At 45.9% G+C, this 23903-nt stretch overlaps 1 protein-coding gene across 2 annotated transcripts in view; it reads right to left on the reverse strand.

Annotated features, from left to right (window-relative positions):
* Positions 1 to 331: 331 nt before the first annotated feature.
* The window catches only part of CMTM4 (CKLF like MARVEL transmembrane domain containing 4), an 81983-nt gene continuing 58411 nt past the window's right edge, over positions 332 to 23903 (reverse strand). Inside the window, exons 2-5 of one of the 2 annotated variants that reach the window (XM_025369701.1) lie at positions 21293 to 21469; positions 9287 to 9385; positions 7607 to 7767; positions 332 to 2912 (exon numbers count right to left, since the gene is read on the reverse strand). In XM_025369701.1, the coding sequence (XP_025225486.1) occupies positions 2891 to 2912; positions 7607 to 7767; positions 9287 to 9385; positions 21293 to 21469 (459 nt within the window). In that variant the 3' untranslated portion in view covers positions 332 to 2890. Of the gene's footprint in view, positions 7768 to 9286; positions 9386 to 21292; positions 21470 to 23903 lie in introns of both variants that reach the window. The other variant, XM_025369702.1, reaches the window with a different exon arrangement.

Here is a 23903-nt window from a genome sequence, read left to right on the forward strand (position 1 = left end):
AGCCCAGAGAACTGCAGCCCTGGAGGACCCAGGTCAGCGTTCTTGTCCAGGCTGATGGGAAAAGACAAGACATTCCACCCAAACTGTCACACACCACATATGCTGAAAATGCATATGAAAGCTGGGTGTGCAGGAGCGGAGAGGCCCCTGGTGGAATTTACGTTCCACCTTGTCAGCCCTGGCAAAGCGGCAAAGCTGGCGTCACAGAGGCCTTGTTCCACCGAGGATCATGGCTCTGTTCAACCTCCACACAGCAGCCCTGTTTCAGGAACTGGATCCATAACCTTTAAGGGGCAGAGGAGGCCAGCCAGAGTGAGGAGAGACAACGACATCCTTACACGTCCATTTATTAAACAAGAGTTCCTTCATGACGATTTAATACAATAGTTATTAACGATTAGTGTTGAGAAAATTATTTTCCTCTACATACAAAAATACAGATTTGAACACTATGAAAAAGATCAAGACAAGTACCGTGAAAAATTGGTCCTTCAAATGAAAGGGGGAAAATTGAGGGCAATGTGAGGCTTTGCCTGCTGTCGGGGACAAATCAATAGCAGCAAAGCTTTGGGGCCCCAACCCACTCCAGACATACAGACTTGAACCCGAGAGCCAGGCCAGCCAGGGGGCACCCACCCAGGGCTTCCGTAGCTGAAAAACCAAACACATAAACCTAAGTTTGCCCAATGGGCATTGCCTCAGAAAGCCCACAGTTGTGTCTTTAAACTGCCAGAATGAAAGAGACTTAACAAGTAAAATGTGATAGTTGTTAATATTGCCCCCCAAAAGTGCCACCAGGTGAAGTACCACGGATAAATCATATTGGAAAGTTACTACTTAGCCATCTGGCTTGACTTCCTTGGTTATCAAATAATTACATATTCTGACCCTTCAGAAGGACATCAAAAGCTACGATTTTATGTTTCAATCCATCTGTACCTTCATTTGCAATGGCTCAGCTAGTTTATTCAAGGGTTTTGGGACCAGCCATAACTCACGCCCTGCAGGAAGGAGAGGCGAAAGGAGCTGCTAAAGAGTATATGTCTGTGTCTTGGTGTCATCTAGCTCCTCACAGCAAGCAGCCTGTTTTGTTCAGGCCTGAAGCCTGGAATATGCTACCAAGCCTAGCCAGAGCATCCACAACGAACCAATACGAGATCCGAGTGGAAGGTGAGAGCTCCGGAGCCGGCTGAGGTCCCCCGGGAAGCTTCCCACTCTGTAGTGGCAGGAAGGCTGCGCCTCTGCAGGACGCCTGCACTGATCCTGGAAGGGGCCCGGGCCAGAGAATACACCTGGGCTCAGTTCACCAGCCCAAACCACAGGGGAAGGAGCCAGACGCCGGCCTTTCACCATTTTACACCCAAAGACAGGTCAGGGCTCTGATGCTACTCTTTTGTTTGTAAAATATGGAACCACTTTCTTTGTACTGTTTGAGGTGAGCAGTGGCTCCAAACTGAGCAAGTGGTTAAAAAATGCCAATGCAATTATACTGACTTATAATTATTTCAAAGAAATATACTCTTACTCTCAGACTATTTAAATAAGCAGGAACAAGATGTGGGAGAAGCAGCAGCAGAGAGGAAAGAGGAATAGCCAGGGAATTTTTTTGTTGTTTTTTTCTTCTTTAAAATACATACGAAGTGTAAAGAGAAAATGGCCAAAACCTCAAAACTACCATTGTTGAAAACAATATTAAAAGGACACAATCTAAAATCATGCTACAAAAATAGTGTTATCTGGCTTAACTAAATGTACATCTTTTTTTCCAATTCCATGATTGACAAGAGTGCTTATGCGACGCATGGAAGGCACCAGAGGTGAAGTGATTATTTGCCTTAAAATATACAAAGACAGAATTGCCTACTTTGAAAAAAAAATAGTCATACTTGTAAATAAATATGTTTCTGCCATGGGTTCCTGAACCCCTACAAATTTCAACATATACAAATAGTTTCAATTCCTAGCATTCTCTTAGAGGGAACCATGTCAAACAAAATCAAGTTAGGAAAAGCACTGATTTTATCCAAGTAGGTCAATTTGAGGCAAGATTCAAAAACTCATTTTAAAATGGGTTACAGAGTGAAAGAGTTGGGAGCAGGCAGCCCCCTTTGGGCCTGGGCCAGCCTACAAGTCCATCCCAGGTGTCCTGCCCTCGCATCTGCCAGCCCTCGAGCCAGCCAGGTCTCTCTTCAAACCCTGAGTATTTGCCTTCCTCACTTCTGCAAAGAGGGGAACAGAGTCTTGAAACTTGCAAAATCGACTCTGGAAAAAGCAGGCAAGCAAAGCAGGGCCTGTGGGGGGAAGCAGCGTGAGTCAGGCCTCACCCTGGTGCAAGGGCACCAAGTCTCCCTCCTCTCCCCTCGTCTCCTCACCATCCCTTCGCGTGACTGACTTTCCTGATAAAAATGGGGTACTTCCTACTGGGTGTCTGCACTGTCATCCTAAGGCAACTCAAGACATGATAGTTTTAGACTATGATCAAATCTCACACAAACCATTATCAGAATCTTGTTTCACACCATCTCTCTTTTCAGCAACAGTTAGGAAAAGAAACTCTGGCCTGGCCCTAAATCCCATTAGCAAAGCTGACTAAGGTGGTCTGAGATATGTTCTTACTCCTAAACTTAAACTTCAAAAGTTTCGATAGCTCCCTGGGGTCCAAGCCAAAGGCTCCCTGGCCTTTCTGTATTATGCATCCCAAAGAAAACACGCCACCCCAGGTGTCTAGATAGCAGTCACCTGAATTAAAGCCTCAGCATAAAAAAACATAGACAACAAACTTACCCTATGAAATAGATACACCATTCAAGGACCCATCATCTAAACTTTTCTAGGCAAGCTGCGAGTGATTCAAACTCAGTGGGCTTGTGGGTGATTTTTTCCCTTACTGTTATGTTTGTGAATAGGAAAAACTAGAAAGGAAAAAAAAAAATCCCAAAGGTTGAAAAACTGTATTCAAATGGAAAAAGAATATATCCCAGACAAAAGAAGAGAATATAACAGGAGCTATTCCGCTTCAAGCTGAAGAGTGTACAAATGCTACTCACTCACATGAAGAAGAATTAAACAGAACATTCACTTTCAGAAGAACATTCTTCTAGACGTAATAGATATTGAAGGTATTTTCTCTCACAGTTTCTAAATAAAAGAAACATAAAAGGTCAAATATTTTAAATTACTTTCTCGACCAGACAGTTTTGTGATTTGAATGACATCTGCTGAGAAGAGAAGAAACACAAGATTCTATAAAGCGCCAGGGAAGTTTACAAAGCTGAAAGCTGAGGGTGTCAGGCCTGCGTCCTGTCTGAGATGGCAGCCAAGCCAGCTTCAGAGTCACCTGCTGGACCCACATGTTCCTGAGCCAGATGCCAGGAGCTCACCCATAGCACGGGGAAGACCTGTCCCCAGCATCCCACTCTTGCCCTCAGGCTGACTGTGGAACATGAGACAGCTTTCAAAGACAAGAGGACAGGAAGGCAGTTAACCAAGTACACGTTTCCAAGATAGCCTGAGCTGTCTAGTGCTGATGGAAGACAGGCGGGGTGTTCCAGGCCACCGCTTCCTCCCTCATCTCCCAGACCTGACTGTGTGTGGACCTCACCAGCCTACCAAGCTGTTGGGCCTGGACATGGGTGCTGATAAAATAAGACAAACCTGGAAAAAACCCTGGATTCTGCAACTTCACTGGGAACTAACAAGGCACCTGGAGACCTCACAAGCTAATGGCAGTCCCTGGAGCAGGAAGCAACTTGTTATTCTGCTCAAGAGAATCCACCAGTAGCTCTTGGCCTAGAAACTTTTTTCCCCTTTCTGATACCTGTTTAACGTCATTATTTCTCTGTAAACAAGATCTGGAGAAGATGACAGTCAGGCAGTGGCACAAAGACTTCATGATTGCTTTGTTTTGAACACAGATGAGACAACGGGAACCCTTAAATCATCACTGCCTTGCAGAATCACTAAATTGGTCAGGTGTCTCCACGCTCTATTCATCTCCTAGGTGTTAAGACCAACCCACAGAAAATCTGGCGATTTACCTTGCCAGAGAGGGATTAGACCTCAGTCCACCTCTTCGAGCACATGGATAGGTGAGGTTTTCTCATGTGAATCTACAGGAAAACACGTCTGGGCCACACGCAGGACATGGCACACACTAGGGTTGTTCAGGGCTCATTCACTGCAAGCAAGAATTCATATACATGAGTGCACAAAGGTGTTGGAGCTTGGTCTCCTCAGGCTTAACCCAATGCTGACTCACTAGGACAGCTTCCAAGAACCACAGATGAAACTGCAAACTTGAAGAGAGTCAAAATGTTTTCAACTGAGTCACGAAGCTCTCCCAGAAGCACCCGACATAGGGTGGAGGTCAGACACATTCTGTGGCTGCCCACAGGCGTGAGCCTTCCCGCCAGGGGACAGTAACAGGACCCAAAGGGCTGCGGGTGCCGCCGACTTCCCAGGGCCAAGCCCTCAGAGCTGGGCTGGCCTTGCCCATGCTGGCTTTAGCTCACGTTGCCAAGGAAGATGTGTATTGGGGCTGTGCAGGGTGCCACATTCTTGCTTTTTCTGTAGACAAAAGTCACCTCCCTCGGATGGCTGTTCACTTCAAATCGAACTTATCTGACGAGATTTTAATCTGTAACTGCATCTGCTCTTCCCAGCTTTATGTGGGGCCAGCAAGTATCTTCAGCCTTTCATGACTGCAATCCCTCTTTAAGGCAGGGAAAGCGTATTTCCCTCCCCTGCCTTCAGCAGTGTGAAGGAAGGATATCAAAGAGAATCAGAGGGAAAAAATACCAAATCCACCCAATCAGTGCCAAAATAAACTTTCTCTGAGGACGTCAGTGTTTGCATCCATCTAAAACCACCAGAGGTTCCACCAAATGCTTGAGGGTTTCAGCTGTACAGTGTCCAGGAACAAATCCAAATGCACATAGCAACTGCAGTTTCTTCAAGTTTTGCTTGAAATGTGAAAACCTATATCAACCCACCAGAACAGTGAGAAAAATTAAGGTCACTCAGCCTTCAAATGCCCCAAACCAAACTGATATTGGTCCCTACTGAAACTATTAAATGCAAAAACACTTCCTTCAATTTGCCAAGAGGTCATTTTAAGGCCCCCAGATATAGATTGTCTTCTGTTTGCACAGAGGCAATATAAGAAAAATATAGGCATCTTCACGTTCACCGTGGACAACCCTATTCCCTCCAGAACTTTCGTCACCACATGGTCTATACATGATGAGATGTGCAACCACACATTACATCAACTAGAAAGTGTCCATGGCACCACTTCCGGTCCTAGTGGGAGTTAATTAAATACAAGGAGAACATTTACAAAACCACGGGGGAGCCTCATGGCACAAAGGATATTAAATAGTTACAGGGACATAAATAATTCTGAAGAGTCTATCACGAAGATGCAAATTGACTCGTAAGTCACTCTGTGGCGTGGCATCCTTTTTGGTCATTCATCTGCATTTAGTTTCAGTGACTTCGGAACTATTTCTTGCAGCTGACAACATATCCTCGGGAGGCCGACCACCTGCTCCCACTTTCACCAGATGATCAAGTGGTTTTACTGAAGTGAACTGGAAAACTTGGGCAACAAGCCCACCTGAATGGTGTTGTTTTTAATCCCACTTCAAAGGTGGCCTTTTTTGGGGGCCAAGTAACAAGATTCCCAGCAAGAGATTTCTGATAAAGCTCAGGGTGGTCCTTCCAAGTGGGCCCCATTTAATGCAAGGCTGAGCCTCTATGGCCCTATTTTAAAAGGGACTCTTAAAGGGAGATAAGCCCAGTTTTGACTTTGCAAACACACTCAACAGACCTGCCAGGCAGCACACCCAGCTGTGAGCTGGCTTGGCTGCCCTCTCTGTGGGACCAGAGGGGAGACAGTTGTTAACAGGCTAGCAGGGTCAGCCCGAGACAGACATGGTGCTCAGCCACATAGCCTGGGCCACTGCTCTGAACTCAGATCGTACTCAAGGTGTTGGTGCAGGGAGCTAACCCCAGCTCCGACCCCCAGCCCAGCAGTGTTGCCTGATCAACACTGTGAGATCAGATGCTATCCTTTCCCGGGGAATGAGATGCCACATGTGCATAAGGGGACGCTTTCTCACAAAGACCCCCGCCGCCCCCTCAGAGTTATTTATTACGCAGTACACTGCTAAAGCTGTCAACATTTGCCAGCACTTGATCTTGGGGATTTCTCCACATTACTGCAAAATCTTCCTACCACAGTAAGTGCTTTTTGGTGAGGGCTAAACACAAAATGTTAGAGCTAGAGTGAGGTTTGTAAACATTAAAAACAGTTCAAAGAGTGAAAACCTGACAAACTAAACCAACTTTTTTCCATAAAAGATATAATTAATCTCTAATTAAAAAAAAAAAAAAACTACTGCATCATGGGGACTCACTGAACTCATTCACCACACACAGTAATCTTCACTTTATCAATAATCAATCAGAAACCTTAAGCAGCTAGGATTTTTCACCCCAACAACTCCCAAGAATGATGTCTGTAGTTATGACACTGAGGCGCCCAAAGCAACAGTTAGTGCCTTTTGAAACATGGGTGGAAGGGTGTGTTCTGGTGCAAATTCAAGTATTTTCAAATCCTAGACGAATCTGCTCAGAATCACGTTAGAACTCTTTGCAGGCATTTAGAAAATTAGCACACAACCCTAACATAGAGGAGGGTGTGTGTGTGTGTGCGTGCGTGCGCATGTGCATGCTGTTTTTTAACACAACCACATACCTCCCACCTGCAGTCCATGAAGCCAGCAAATGGGCAAGTGCTTTGGCTGGTGGAATAGGCTTGTTTCTTTCATGGCTTTTACCTGAGAAGGTAAAATGACTGAAAATCTGCAGTTCAGCCTCAAAGTACTTAGGGTAGGCAGGAAACTGGAAAACAAGATGGTCCCCATATTCCTGGAGAAGAATCTGGGGTTCAGGAAGCTGATTCATTTGAGGAAGAATCAAGTGATTTCTCATCAGAGTAGGAAACAAAAGGTAACCCTCCCATGAGTCACAGGTCCCTGGGAGCCATCCCAATAGGACATCAGCTTTCCCCAACCCTGTGGCCTTTGGGTTGGTGCTGGCTGCCTGGGGGCCCTGGCATGGAAGACGAGGAGTGGGTTGGATCCTGGCAGCCAGACTCAACACTGACTTGGAGCAGGTGGTGCCTAAGGCTGCCTGAGAACCACTGCCGACTGACCGTTCCAATGCTGTCCCTTCATTCCTTCATATTTCCCCCCCTTTTAGCAGCCCCATTTAATCCAAAGTCATCTTGTTACAAATACACATGACAGGGTGGCTCAAAGTCAAAGGAAGCCTGTGCTTCAGGGCAGGTAAGACCACAAGTGGACCTGGGCAGTGACACTGGCTGCTCCACAGCCCCAAACACCAAGGAACATGGGTCTCCTGACTCCACCGTGGACCCGCCCACTGGGCCACTCGGGAAACCCTTTCCCAAAATGAACTTTTACCAAAGAGGACAAAATTCAACTGAATCACATGGAAATCTGACACAACAAGGGAAAGAAAACTTGACTGAGAGACGGGCACAAGGACGGGAGGGAGGAGGATCCAGGCAGGTCCTCACGTGTCCAGGCGCTGGATCTCAGGGCGACTGTCCACATCCCTGGACTCTGTGCGGGCTCGGATGTAGTCATTGGTGCTCTGCTGGCGGACGCTGACTCTCCATTTCTGCACTGCCAGGAATGTGTTCACTGCATATGCTGCAGTCGCCAAGAAGCCAAATATCTAAAACACACCAGCACAGTTAGTCCTCGGGCACGTGGCCTAGCCCCCCCAAGGCTTCTGTGGTGACCCAAGCCACGTGCAGCCCCTTCCTGCTCTGCCAACTGACCACTACAACCCTGTGCCTTCATTCTTTGATCTCTTTCCCCTCTCAGCAGCCCCATTTAATCTAAAGTCTTGTTTCAAATACATATGACAGGGTGGCTCAGAGTCAAAGGAAAGCCTGTGCTCAGCCCTGCTGGATGTGTGGCTGTCACACCACGGCTGAGTCTCTAGTCATGTGACACACAGAAAATCTTGCCTGACCTAAAGACAGCCTAAGGTTTCCTTTGAAGTATTGTGGACCTATAAGAAAAAAAAATCACAAAAGTACCTCTTTTACTGCACCTTCAGGGCCTCTGGTCCCAGATGAGAAAATACAGTGCAGACAAAATGTAACGTAGACAGAAAATCAGGGTTTTGCATGTGGGTCCCAAATCAAGCCACAGGGCCAAACGTTCCACATCACAGCCCCCATCCCACACCTGCCTCTCACTGGGCAGCTCCAAGGAAGCAGCTCCAGAGTGAGAAGCACAGAGTTTTAATTATTAAGACTGACAAATCTCCTGAGTGGTACCTGAGAGAACAGCTAGTTTAATCATTTATAAACCTTTTAATCCCCCCATTACAAAAAGGATACCTGTTCCTCATAAACTGAGAGCAATACAGAAATGCAGGGCATGCAGAGGGAAAGTCCTACATTATCTGGTCCCCACCCGCCATGGCATTTCCACCTTGAAATGTCATGTGACTGCTAAACGGCATCATGACTGCATTCAAGAACCCTCCCCTCCCTTCCCCAGGCAGGCAAGGCTCTTTCTTTTTTTTCTTTTTCTTTTTTTCTTTTGAGACAGAGGCTCGCTCAGTCGCCCAGGCTGGAGTTCAGTGGCATGTGATCTCAGCTCACCGCAAGCTCCGCCTGCCAGGTTCACGCCATTCTCCTGCCTCAGCCTCCTGAGTATCTGGGACTACAGGCACCTGCCACCACACCTAGCTAATTTTTTTGTATTTTTGATAGAGACAGGGTTTCACCGTGGTCTCGATCTCCTGACCTCATGATCCGCCCGCCTCAGCCTTCCAAAGTGCTGGGATTATAGGCGTGAGCCACCATGCCCGGCCAGGTAAGGCTCTTAAACAACATCACTGACAATCATCAAGGACTGTGTTGGAAATGAACCAAAGCAGGGGTTCTTGAACTTGAGTATGCATCTGTATCATCCAGAGGGTTCATTCAAATACATTTCTGACTCAGTAGCTCTGGAGTGGAGCCTAAGGATGTCTAACAGATGCTGAGATTGCTGTTCTGGGGCCCATACTTTGAGAACCACAGCACTGAAGGGACTGGGACCCCCACTGGCCCAGTAACATCATCTTTAGCAAAGAAAAAGCCATAGGAGGGGGAGCAGGACAAATGCCAGGGACAGGAGAGCAGGTCACAGGAGGTCCCCAGATCAGCCTGCTTTAACCATTTGAGTTTGCTTACCACGGCAGCAATTTCTGCTCCGGCTCTGTGATTTAAAGTAGCCAGTACGATTGAAGCAATAAAGAAAAGGAAAGTGCTGAGTCCAGTGTTGACCAAATCCTAGAGAGAGAGAGACAAAATAAAACAAATGAGAAGAACCATTCCATCTTTGCTCTAAAAGCAACTGAAGAACTTTCAAAATAAGACCTACAATACCCAACCTCCCTGGTGGCTCCATATTTCAGTCTCAGTGTCACAGGGTTACTGGTCACACAAAAGAAGGCAAAGTTTATGACACTACTTGATAAATCACCACCACAAAATCTTCATTTTCACCAACCCCACTACCCTTTCTGAAGAAATACTAACCAAAATTGATAACAGTAATTACCATTTAGAGGTCTGGTACCATCCTTTAAAAACCACACTCAAATCATCTTGCTATGGACAAAGCTCTCCAGGGGTCCAAATGTACTAAAACTGGTGAAATCCCTCCAGCATTCCCCACACTCACATGTGACATTCAAAACAAACTTTCACACATAGAAAGCACACAGCCAGACCTCACGCTCTTTCTCAAGCAGTCTTTCAAGCCTCTATGTCACTAAAGCCTGGAGAATTTTCTCCTAAGCTTCTTGCACAGCACACATCCACCGTTTCACAGATTTAACTCCTGTCTTATTTGTAGAAGGGAACATAGCACGGTAATGAAAGGTCACAGCCTAAGCAGGGTCCAAACCACCCATATGACTTTGGACAAGTTACTTTGTTTCTGTGCTTTACCTGAGAATGTACCCCATTCCTCCCAGAGTTGTTGAAGGAATTAAATGGAACTATACAGGTAAAGAGCCCAGCATGGTGCCTGGCCCACAGCTACGGTTGCTTACACATTTACTGTCACTTCTATTATTACCACTTTGGCCTGAGGCCCCCAGTAGCCTGGGTCATAACAGAGTACCTCTAAAACCTCTATAGGAAAAAAAAATTCAAGAAAAAGCCTAAACTGCCTGAGTGCCAGGCTGATTACACTATAAACACCTGATGGGTCCTCTGGTCTGGCCTGGCTCCAAGGTCGATTTCCTCTTTTTGAAGATGTAAAGATGGCTGGTGTGGTGGCTCACACCTGTAATCCCAGCAGTTTGGGAGGCTGAGGTGGATGGATCACTTGAGGTCAGGTGTTCGAGACCAGCCTGGTCAACATGGTGAAACCCCATCTCTACTAAAAATACAAAAATTAGCTGGGCATGGTGGTGCACACCTGTAATCCCAGCTACTTGGGCAACTGAAGCATGAGAATCACTTGAACCCGGGAGGTAGAGGTTGCAGTGAGTTAAGATTGCGCCACTGCACTCCAGCCCGGGTGACAGAGCAAGACTCTGTCTCAATAAAATAATAAAATAAGATGTAAAGAGACAATGCTGGCATCGTAACAGTGCTGAGCCTTGCAGCAGACACCCAACCTGCTCCTGGCTCACGGAAAGCTCTGCTCAGATACATCTGCCAGCAGGATGGGTTTCAGCTACGACCTGCGTAAGCCAGGGCAAATTTTTCACAAATTCAAACCAGAAAGCATTTAGTTACACTCAGCTCTGGTAAGATGCTATAGGGGTAAAAAGAGAATATAGAATATACTTCCCAAAGCAAAGACTATTCAGAAACAAGGGGAAAATATAATACACTGTGAGGTCAAACATCAAATAAAACAGTATCGACATTAACAGTGACTTTTTAAAAATAGAGATGCAGCAAAGGGCTAGAAAACAAACAGGCCAGGCGTGGTGGCTCATGCCTGTAATCCCAGCACTTTGGGAGGCCGAGGCGGGCGGATCAGCTGAGGTTGGGAGTTCGAGACCAGCCTGACCAACACGGAAAAACCCCGTCTCTACTAAAAACACAAAATTAGCCGGGTGTGGTGGCACATGCCTGTAATCCCAGCTACTCAGGAGGCTGAGGCAGGAGAATTGCTGGAACCCGGGAGGTGGAGGTTGCCGTGAGCTGAGACTGCACCATTGCACTCCAGTCTAGGCAACAAGAGCGAAACTCCGTCTCAAAAAAAAAAAAAAGAAAGAAAGAAAAAGAAAAGAGAAAACAGTCAAAAATGTTAAAGTTGTAGGAGTATCCATAGTTTTAAATTTGTGTTAGCAATGATCATTAACAATAGTGAATGGAGAATGAGATGATGAATGGGATCAGCGAATACAGGGAAAAAAATTTCAAAAAGCCTATTTTAAAAAGATACAAAATAATCTTCCAATATGATCTGAGGCTAAGGGACCAGATTAAACCAGGGGAAAAAAATGCCAGCAACTGCCAATAAGAGCATAACATATCTGCCTCCTCAAATCCCACTGAATTATATTTAAATACTGAAGCACTTGCTTAAAAGATGAATCTAAATATAATTGAGCTTCTAGGACTGTGCTGTCCAATAGGGCAAACACTAGCCATGTGTGACTAAAGTTAAACTAATTCATATAAGATAAAAAATTCCACTCTTCAATCACACTAGCCACAATTCAAGTGCTCGGTAGCCACATGTGACAAGTGGCTGCCTCAAGGGCAGAGCAAATCAGAAAACATTTCAATTATCAGAGCAGCTGCTATGGCACCACATTGCCCTGAGACCAATGACTAGGTCACAGAGATGGGGAAAGAAGGACATGTGAAACACTACCATGAGGGTGCACACAGTCAACTCAACTGCAGGACCCTCTACAGGATAAATGACCCAGTTTTTCTAACAAGTCAACAGAATAAAAAGAAAAAGGGGGGCCAGGTATGGTGACTCACGCCTATAATCCCAGCACTTTGGGAGGCCGAGGTGGGAGGATCACCTGAGGTCAGGAGATAGAGAGACCAGCCTGGCAAACATGGTAAAACCCCGTCTCTACTAAAAATACAAAAATTAGCTGGACCCCATCTCTACTAAAAATACAAAATTAGCCGTGGCCAGGTGTGGTGGCTCACACCTGTAATCCCAGCACTTTGGGAGGCTGAGGTGGGTGGACTGCCCGAACTCCTGAGCTCAGGAGTTCGAGACCACCCTAGGCAACACAGCAAAACCCCATCTCTACTAAAACACAAAAAATTAGCCAGGCACAGTGGCATGCACCTGTAGTCCCAGTTACTCGGCAGGCTGGGGCAAGAGAATCGCTGGAGGCCAAGAGGCGGAGGTTGCAATGAGCCAAGATCTCGCCACTGCACTCCAGCCTGGGCGACAGAGTGAGACTCCCTCTCAAAAAAAAAAAAAAAATTAGCTGGGCATAGTAGCATGCGCCTGTAGTCCCAGCTACTCAGGAGGCTGAGGCAGGAGACCTGCTTGAACCCGGGAGGCAGAGGTTGCAGTGAGCCCAGAATGTGCCACTGCACTCCTCTGAGCAACAGAGAGAGACTCTGTCTCAACAACAACAACAAAAGCGCAGGGCTGGGGGAATGGAGCTGTTTGCGGGGACCTTGTGTGCATCAAGATTTGAACAAAACAAATGTTGGCCGGGTGCAGTAGCTCACGCCTGTAATCCCAGCATTTTGGGAGGCCGAGGTGGGCGGATCACAAGGTCAGGAGATTGAGACCATCCTGGCTAACATGGTGAAACCCTATCTCTACCAAAAAATACAACAAAAATTAGCCAGGCCTGGTGGTGTGCACCTGTAGTCCCAGCTACTGGGGAAGCTAAGGCAGGAAAATGACGTAAACCCGGGAGACGGAGCTTGTAGTTTGCCGAGATCGCGCCACTGCACTCCAGCCTGGGCGACAGAGCAAGGCTCTGTTTCAAAAACAAATAAAAAAAAAGTAAAAAGACATTGTGGGCCGGGCCCGGTGGCTCAAGCCTGTAATCCCACCACTTTGGGAGGCCGAGACGGGCAGATCATGAGGTCAGGAGATCGAGACCATCCTGGCTAACATGGTGACACCCCGTCTCTACTAAAAAATACAAAAAACTAGCCGGGCGAGGTGGCGGGTGGCTGTAGTCCCACCTACTCGGGAGGCTGAGGCAGGAGAATGGCATAAACCCGGGAGGTGGAGCTTGCAGTGAGCTGAGATCCGGCCACTGCACTCCAGCCTGGGTGACAAAGCAAGACTCTGTCTCAAAAAAAAAAAAAAAAAAAAAGACATTGTGAGACAAAGGGGAAATCTGAATATGAACTGGATATTAAATAAAATTAAATATTGCTAATTCTATTGAGTATGACAATGGAATAGTGCCATTTGAAACACCGTGCTGTATTTTAAAAAGAAAGGTAGTGAGGAAACAAATGACAATGTTAAGCAACTATTGAACAAATACTTTTAAAAATGTGTATTCCTACCTAACACCTTAAAGCAAAATAAATCAAAGAGAATAAAAATTACGTTTAAAAAGCAAAACCACAAAAGTATGTGTGTGTGTTTAAATAACCCTGGTCAAGAAGAACTTTCTAAGCATTATACCAAATGTAGAAACCTGCACGTATAATCTTGACAAATATTAAACCTTAAATAACCATTTGACAAAATGGTCAATATTGGCCAGGCACAGTGGCTCACGTCTGTAATCCCAGCACTGTGGGTGGCTGAGGCAGATGGACCACTTGAGGTCAGGAGTTTGAGACCACCCTGGCCAACATGGTGAACCGCTGTCTCTACTAAAAACACAAAAAATTAGCTGGACATGGTGGTGGGTGCCTGCAGTGCCAGCTACTCAGGAGGCTGAGTCAGGAGAATTGCTGGATTCTGGGAGGCAGAGGATGCAATGAGCAAAACTGCACCCCTGCACTCCAGCCTGGGTGACAGAGCAAGACTCTGTCTCAAAAAAAAAAAAATTTGGCCGGGCGCAGTGTCTCATGTCTATAATCCTAACACTTTGGGAGGCTGAGGCAGGCAGATCACCTGAAGTCAGGAGTTCAAGACAAAACTGGCCAAGATGGTGAAATCCCATCTCTACTAAAATACAAAAATTAGCCAGGCGTGATGGCAGGTGCCTGTAATCCCAGCTACTCGAGAGGCCGAGGCAGGAGAATTGCTTGAACCCGGGAGACGGTGGTTGCAATGAGCCAAGATCGCGCCACTGCACTCCAGCCTGGGTGGCTGAGTGACACTCCGTCTCAAAAACCAAAAAACCAAAAAAAAAAAAAGTTCAGTATCTTTAATTTATAAATAGCTCTTGCAAATTAATGAGAAAAAGTAACAAAGTGAGAAAAGGACATACATAAGCAATTTGAAAAAGAATACTACTGGGTAATAAGCAGGAACAAATATTCAAATTTACTTATAGCCAAAGAAATGAAAATTAAATTGGCAATCATATACTACTATTCACCTGTGGGACTAGCAGACTATACACCTGGGGTAAGCATGTGTGTTGGAGACAGTGAGAAGACCAACAAGAAGGGCTTCAATGACACAACTTCCTGGAAAACCACTGCCAATAGGTATCAAGGGTTTTAAAGAGGTTCATGTCATTTTCCTATGAATCCTACAGTTGGAAATCCATCTTAAATATCATAGTGGGGGCTGGGAGTGGTGGCTCATGCCTGTAATCCCAGCACGTTGGGAGGCCGAGGCAGGCGAATCACCTGAGATCAGGAATTCTAGACCAGCCTGGCCAACATGGCGAGACCACGTCTCTACTAAACAAATACAAAAATTAGCTGGGTGTGGTGGCACATGCCTGTAACCCAGTTACTCGGGAGGCTGAGGCAGAGGAAACACTTGAACCTGGGAAACAAAGGTTGCAGTGAGCTGAGATCGCGCCACTGCACTCCAGCCTGAGAGACAGAGCGAGACTCCGTCTCGGAAAAAAAAAAAAATCATACTGGGGGCCAGGCACGGTGGCTCCTGCCTGTAATCCCAATATTTGGGAGGCTGAAGTGGGTGGATTGTTTGAGCTCAGGAGTTCGAGACCAGCCTGGGAAACACGGCAAAACCCTGTCTCTACAAAAAATTCAAAAAAATTAGCCAGGCATGGTAGTGCATTCCTGTAGTCCCAGCTACTTGGAAGGCTGAGGTGGGAGGATTGCTTGAGCCCAGGAGGTCGAGGCTGCAGTGAACGAAGACCTCGCCTCTGCACTGCAGCCTGGGGGACAGGATGAGACTCTGTCTCCAAAAAAGTAAATAAATAAATGATATAAGGCAAAAAGGTCTAAGTATAAGGAAGCACGCAAAGTGCTCAATAGGGGAGTTGTTCAATAAAATGGGATTTCCATAATGGAACACTATGCAGTCATTAAATATAATGATGTTGTTGTATATTTAACATGGAAGGTACAATAATTTAAATGAAAATGCATGACTTTAATGGTTCTATTTTTCTGCACTCACATATCACAACACAATGCATATGCGAAAAACAGCCTAGAGAGAACAGTTTAGGATTCATACTCAAGTGTTTTAAGTGGTTACCCTTCAGTGGGTCATATCACTTATTTTTAAACAGCTTTATTGAGATATAATTCACATACCATAACATACACCCAATTAAAGTATACAATTCAATCACAATGTAATTTTAGAACATTTTTAGCACTCCAAAAACAGCCTCGTACACATTAGCAGTTATTCTTCATTCCTCCCCCAACCCTAGGCAACCACCAATCTGCTTTCTGTCTCTATGGATTTGCCTATTCTGGACATTTGTGTGTGTGTGTGTGTGTGTGCGTGCGCGCGCACGTGCACGCGTGTGTGTGAACTCTGCCACAAATATACAAATATTCTGGACATTTCATACAAATAGAATGATATAACATGTCTTTCGTGCCTGGCCTCTTCCATTTAGTATAATGGTTCTAAGGTTTATTCATGTTGTAGCATGTATCAGTACTCATTCCTTTTTATTACTGAATAATAGTCCATTGTATAGATACACCACATGTTATTTATCCTTCATCAGTTGATGCACATTTATTTCTACTTTTTGGTTATTACAGATAATGTAGCTGTGAACCTACAAGCTTCTGTGTGGACAAGTTTTCATTTCTCTTCAGTCATCAGATGATTTTTTTTAAATTACCTATTATCTTCTAGTTTTTGGGGGTTTGTTTTTTGTTTTGTTTTGTTTTGTTTACAATAAGCACTTATTATTCACACAATTTGAAAGGCTCAATACTGGAATACTGCAAATCTTAGTCAGCATCAAGCACTTGAGTTCCTGGGCCATGAAACAAATCAAGGCTGAACTGATAACAGATGAAATATTTGTACACAGAATCAGCCTGGGACTGTCACTGCAATCCTGGTTGGCCCTCAAACCAATGTGCTGTGTGGCTGGCTCTAGCCTCTGTCCTACACATCCAGGAGACAAGAACGTTTGCAAGCACTCGGCCCACGCTTTGCACTCACTTGTACTTGAACGGCCCCAGGATCAAAGGGATAATTATAATGTTGATGACAGTAGCAGCTACTATCTATGGAGTCACTGTGCCAATCACATCACTCCCAGTGAATTCTAAATTATGATCCAAAATGAACAAGTTTTGTTCTACTTTCATAGATGAGGAAACTGGGTCCCAGAAAGAATGAGTGTGCTACAATGAAAAATATTTAATCAAATCCTTGAATCTCGTGAGTGATATGAGCGTCTTTTGTTATTCATAATGAGTCCCTTTCAATCATACCCAAGTTTACGCTAATGAAGTGACTTTTGTGGGAATAGGGTGGTAGACAGCTTCAGGATAAGGGCAGGTCGCCAGAAAAGCCAGCCAGGTGATTAGAGAGTGGGAATTTTCAGCCCCATCCCCTGGACCTCCAGGGAAGTTAGAGGAGCTGGACATTGAGTTCAATCACCAAATGGCCAATCAGTCATGCCTACCTAGTGAAATCTCCAGAAAAAATATCTAAACGATGGGGTCTGGGGAGCTTCTGAGTGGAGCTCATTCTGACTCCATAAGGACGGAGGCTCCTGCATCTGACGGCCTCACCCTATGGATCTCTCCCATGTGGCTGTTCCTGAGTTGTATCCTTTAAAACATATCAGTGATTGTTTAAGTAAAGCACCTTCCTGAGTCCTGTGAGTCACTGCAGAAAATGACTGAACCTGAGGAGGGGCGGTGGAAACCATCGAATCTGTACTCAGCCAGACAGAAGTGCCTCTGCGCCCCTTCTGCAGCTGGTGTCTAAAGTGGGGCCATCTTGTGGGACTGGGCCCTCACCTGTGGGATCTGTGCTAACCCTGAGAGTTAGTGTCAGAATTGAATGGAACTGTTGAATATCCAGTCAGAGTCAAAGAATTACAGAACAGCTTGGTGTGGAAAATGTATTTGGTATCAGAAAAAAAAAAAAAACACAAGGGCTCAGGGCTCAGCCAGTGGACCCTACGGGTGATTGCCAACTGTTCTCAACCCACCACAGCACCCGGCCTAGGTTCTGAGATAGAGGCCTAAGAGGTCTCCTGGGCCACAGATCCCACTAAGAAAAGGTGACCAAAGCGGCAGAAGAAAAACAGAACAGTGTGGGGGGTCAGGATGCGAGATGAGAGAGTATGGCAGGAGGGACAGAGTGCCCCATAGCAGACACTGCCAGGACGTTGGGTAGGGTGAGAACCCAAGAGCAACCAGAGGATCCAGGAACACGGAGGCCCCATCCCAGGCTCCTGACCAGGGGACTTCAATGCCGCCGGACTGGAGTGGGCTGAAGATGAACTGGGCAAGACCACCACATAGTCAGGATGGTGGACTGGGGGAAGGGGCAGGAGGTGTGTTTGGCTGGAAAATACACATGGGAAGCTTCTGGGGTGTTGACAATCTCCTATTTGTTGACCCAGGTGGTGACTGTATATTAAACTCCATATTTACTTTCATAATTTTTTCAGAATTTGACAATAAGAGATTAGAAAAGAGAGATCAGGAGAGGGGGAAGTAGAGAAGGCAGGTGCAGAGCTCCTCTTCAGGGAAGTCTGGCTGAGCTGGCCCTGGGCTCTAGGGCCAGTTGAGTAGGAGCCACTGGCAGGCTTTTGGGATGGGGGAGGATCAGACATGCCTTTTAGATAGCACCACATCCCAGAAGGGAAGGGGAGGAAAGGAGGAGCCCTGTGGCACTAATCAAAGTAAACAGGGGTGGAATATGTGAGTGTGTGAGCTCCTAGGACACAGAGCAAAACAAATATCACCAGGCGTGGCGGCTCACGCCTGCAATCCCAGCACTTTGGGAGGCTGAGGCGGGCAGATCACCTGAGGTTGGGAGTCCAAGACCAGTCTGACCAACATGGAGAAACCCCCTCTCTACTAAAAATACAAAAAAATTAGCTGGTCATGGTGGTGCATGCCTGTAATCCCAGCTACTCGGGAGGCTGAGGCAGGAGAATCATTTGAACCAAGAAGGTGGAGGTTGTGGTGAGCCAAGATTGCACCATTGCACTCCAGCCTGGGCAACAAGAGCAAAACTCCATCTCAAAAAATAAAAAAGTATATATATATATACTTTTTTGAGATATATATATATCAAAGAACAAGTCCCACAATCCATCCAAAAAAGAAAACACAACCCAAACCAAAAACTTGACATTAACAGAATCTTTCAAATTCCATCAAATTATGCTTGCAGAAAATTATGCATTGTCCTCCTTATTTATCATTTCTCATCCATATTTATGTCAACCTGGGCTCCGGGAATGACCTGTGTTTTTAAATCCATACCAATCATACCCTATTTTAACCATCAGGCTGGCTCTGCTGGAGACAAAAATACTCCCAATACTCCCACCACCTTGTTATAGAAACACAACACAGCCAAGGCTAACCCTTCTGCAGCGAGTTGATGAGCTAAGATGGGCCCTGAGGAGCTCACTTTTTCACCCCTCTCAGAGAACACTGGACACGAGCTGCCTTTAATAGGTACCATCTTGGCTGGACGCGGTGGCTCACACCTGTAACTTCAGCACTTTGGGAGGCCGAGGTGGGCAGATCACCTAAGGTCAGGAGTTGGAGACCAGCCTGGCCAATGTGGCGAAACCTCGTCTCTACTGAAAATACAAAAATTAGCTGGGCATGGTGGTGCACGCCTGTAATCCCAGCTACTCAGCAGGCTGAGACAGGAGAATCACTTGAACCCAGGAGGCAAAGGTTGCAGTGAGCCGAGATCACGCCATTGCACTCCAGCCTAGGCGACAGAGCAAGACTCCATCTCAAAAAAAAAAAAAAGGTACCATCTCCTCAAGTTCATGTAATATATATGGCCTTTTGTTGGGCAAACACACAGCTTTTATCTGCTCCAAAAGAGTAGAAAGCCTGGAATGGATCCCAACGAACAGGATGGTATTCTCAAGTGATCACATCACCACCCAGCCACAGGCCCAATCTTAACCTTTCCAGCAGCTGCTTCTTTGTCAAATAGGTCCTCCCGCAGGATTTCACAGCCCAGTCCCTTACTTAACAAGTATTTATTGACAGGCTTCAGGAACACCAGGCAAGTAGGATAGCAATGAACAAGATGCTGACCTTGACCCTGACCCTGCATCCATGGTATGAGCATTTTAACTGCGGGAGGTTTGCAAAGTTCTCTTAAACTGTCTACTACATGCTCTGTAAGCATTTTCTTATGGATAACATAAACCTCATTTTAAAAATAGTTGAGACATTACAACCTGTCACAAAAACTCAGACAAAATGCTTCTAGTTATCTTGAGGTTTTAGAGCTTAAATTTAAAATACCACCACATTTTTCTCAGCTTTCGGTGCTAAGACAAAAAACAGCTAAGTTTTTAACTGACATCTACTTTTCTAGATCAGCAGCTCTCCTTTTTCCTCCTTTAGGAGTCTGTGCCAGGTAGGACAACCCAGAAAACACCTGTAAGGAGGACCTTCCCCACCCAGGGCACACCGGGAGAGCAGCCCTGCCAAGGAGATGGCAGCTCCAGCCTCCTCCTTGGGGCCCACACTTTGTCATGGGCCCAGCAGCAGCCACACACAGAGCCATGTGTGGCTTCTGTGTGGCTCCCGATCTCAGGGAAGGGTAGCTGGTCTGAGGCATTCTCCTCCTGCTTCCCCCTCAGCAGCTGAGGTTTCCACGGCATTTTCATCCCACAGGCACAGCAGGGTGAGGCAGCCGACGATGCTTACGTGGATTTCCCTGACTGACTCTCTTTAAGCTCTTGCACATGCTAATTTGCAAATAAATATCAAGAAAACCAAATGATATTAAAATCCCTTTCTCATTCAGCACAGTAAGGACACAGTCTAGGAAAGGGAGTCTAGGACTGACCAGCTCTGTGCTTCCTGTCTGATTAACAAGGGTGGCCAAACAGGGCTAAGAACCCAAACCATGGGGAGAAAAGGGCAGGTTTCCACTCAAGACTTTCTGATCAAACCACCAAACCCCCCAGGTCCTCCTAGCTGCTTTGAATTTAATAATATTCCTAGGCTCAGGTTGGGCACGTGGCTCACGCCTGTAATCCCAGCACTTTGGGAGGCTGAGGCGAATCCTGGCTAACACGGTGAAACCCTGTCTCTACTAAAAAAACACAAAAAAATTAGCCGGGCATGGTGGCAGGCACCTGTAGTCCCAGCTACTCGGGAGGCTGAGGTAGGAGAAAGGCGTGAACCTGGGAGGCGGAGCTTGCAGTGAGCCCGAGATCATGCCACTGCACTCCAACCTGGGCGACAAGAGTGACATTCCACCTCGAAAAAAAAAAAAAAATTCCTAGGCTCTGTAAGTTATTGGCATTTTCATTCACATTTTCAATTCTTCCAGAATCAATATTTTTATAAATGGCTTTTAGGTGCAGTCTGAAAAATATGTAAATGTCTACACCGTATTATTTCCCATATTCTCCAAATATCAACATGACCAGTCTTCTCAGATGATCGCAAAACTGAAATGACATATTTAAAGTGGCCAAAATAATTGTTACGATGTTTCCCCCATTAGTTAAGATTCAGCTTATTTTGTAGTTTTACTCAACCCAGTAAAGAAATTTAAAATTTCACAGTTGAATTAAAATGGAATATTTAAGGATCAAAATGAACTAGAACCAAACACAACCTAGAGAGATTCCAACTTTTCCTTGGAGCCAACCGGCACGTGATCCTTTCGTGGCCAGAGTGGCCACTTGTACTCACTGTCAGGTTCCAGTTGATCTGGGGGATCCTCATGTGCAGGTTGAGACTGAACATAATCAGCAAGACGCCAGTCACCACAAACGCACTGCAGCTCACAAACTCAAAAAAGTAGAGGCCTTCACACGGGGAGCACGCCATGATGGTCTCTATACAGATGAATGCAATCAGGGCCAAGATCTAGGAAGAAAATTGGAAACATATATGTATGTATATATTTAATATACATCTGTGGACATACGTACCTGCCATGCTTAAATAACACTGAACAACAACAATATACTGCCCCAATATACTGGGGACAGCATTGTAACTGTCGGAAATCAGACCTGCTTCAATTCTTACACAAAGAATAGGTGCAGGGGTCTTAATGAAAGGATCAAATTACTAATGTAAACAGTGAAGGCCCACCACATACACTAAAATCAATCTGGTGTGATGTGGCCCGCGGGTGTAAACTGCTGGCCCTTGGGAGGAAGCAGAAACATCTCTACGATGTTTCTAGGTCTTCCCCTGCCACCAATAAGTAAGTGGGTATTGCCTATGTGTGTTTCTAATTCATGGTCTCCACCACAATTATCCCAAACACTGCAAGAGCAGAATTCTGATGGTACCCAACTTAGGCCATCTGCAGTTACCTTGGTGGCTCCTGCTAAAGTTACACAGGTTAACTGAGACTCCTGACAGCTTTAAAATGATGACTGATATAATCTCCTCTTCCCCCAATTAGGCAGGAACAAGAGGCCCACCTCATTAATTCATATGGTTTTTGTTTGTTTGTTTGTTTTTTTGTTTTTTTTTTTTTTTGAGACGGAGTCTGGCTCTGTCTCCCAGACTGGATGGAGTGCAGTGGCCGGATCTCGGCTCACTGCAAGCTCTGCCTCCCGGGTTCACGCCATTCTCCTGCCTCAGCCTCCCGAGTAGCTGGGACCACAGGCGCCCGCCACCTCGCCCGGCTAGTTTTTTGTATTTTTTAGTAGAGACGGGGTTTCACCGTGTTCGCCAGGGTGGTCTCGATCTCCTGACCTCGTGATCCGCCCGTCTCGGCCTCCCAAAGTGCTGGGATTACAGGCTTGAGCCACCGCGCCCGGCCCATATGGTTTTTAAAAATATATTTTTTGAACTTGATCACAAGAAGATGGCAGCTTATTAAAAAAACATTAAGAAATCTACCAATAATAGAATAAATTTCTAGGCTGGGCACTGTGGCTCACGCCTGTAATCCCAGTACTTTGGGAGGCCAAGGTGGGTGGATCACCAGAGGTCGGGAGTTCGAGACCAGCCTGAACAACATGGAGAAACCCCATCTCTACTAAAAATACAAAATTCGCTGGGCATGGTGGCGGATGTCTGTAATCCCAGCTACTCGGGAGGCTGAGGCAGAAGAATCGCATGAACCTGGGAGGTGGAGGTTGCAGTGAGCTGAGATTGCGCCATTGCACTCCAGCCTGGGCAACAAGAATGAAATTCCGTCTCAAAAAAAGAAAAAAGAATAAATTTTTTTCTGAAGGACCAAAGTAACATTCTGGCAATATGTCCTAAGAGTTCACAGATCATAAAATCAAACAGATATCGACGGAAATTACCAAGTGAACTTTTAAAAGAGGATTTCAGGAGAAGGAGGAGGCCCAAAGGCAGAGTTAATGGCCCTGTGATCAAAGAAAGGTTTCGAGCACCTAAAGCCAGATCAGTCTTGGGCTCCCGCTCCGCTCAGTTCAATAGCATCTGAAGCCTGTGCCGCTGCTTCCAGGCTGGCCTCCACTTCACAGGACAAGGAAGCAGAGGCAGGCAGCTCTGTGGTCCTCTAGAGACTTGTCCTTTAGAGCTTGTGAGAAATGTAGAATCTTTGCTTCCTCCCCTTGAACTACAGAATCAGAATCTGCTTTCTGATGAGATCTTCAGATCATTAAAATGCCAGCAGCATCCAAGGCACAGGCTGTTCTGGGGCCTTTCTCCACCTGCTGAAGTCCTACTGGTGCTTTCCAGTGCTCCACTTGATGCTGCCGCCGCCTCCTCCCCATGTCTTCCCTGACTGCTTCTCCCTGCCAGACATCAGCTTATCCTACTCTCTACCAGGAAAGCTGGTTCGCCTGTGATTGCATTCTATCCTTACCATCTTGCAGCCTCTGCCTCCTGAGCTTTTAGGGGGCAGGGCAGTCCATCCCCATCTACTCCCAAGACACCAAGCACAGTAACTTGCACATAGCCAGCAGACGGGGGCTGAATGAGCCATTAGAAAACCCACATCTACAATTCCTGGCTGCCTGGTCAGTGTCTTCAGGTGAATGGAACAGTGGTTATGCCTTTCCCATTGTCAACTGTCTTCTACACAGAACCTCTTTCCTAACAATATGTGGTCTTTTCTAAGTCAACACATTAAAGATGCCAGTCTTCTTAGTCAAAGGATACAAAATTTCAGTTAGACAGAAAGAATAAGTTCAAGAGATCTATTGGACAATATGGTGACTTAGTCAACAACAATGTATTGCATTGTATTGTTAAGAGTAGATTTTAGATATATAGTAAGAGTAAAGGCAAAAATTTCTGAACATAAAAGTTGTAGTATAGTTATTAAAAGTGTTTCTCCACCATGCGTGGTGGCTCACACCGGTAA

This window comes from Theropithecus gelada, chromosome 20 (genome assembly GCF_003255815.1).
Source record: "Theropithecus gelada isolate Dixy chromosome 20, Tgel_1.0, whole genome shotgun sequence".
Taxonomy (NCBI): Eukaryota; Metazoa; Chordata; class Mammalia; order Primates; family Cercopithecidae; genus Theropithecus; species Theropithecus gelada.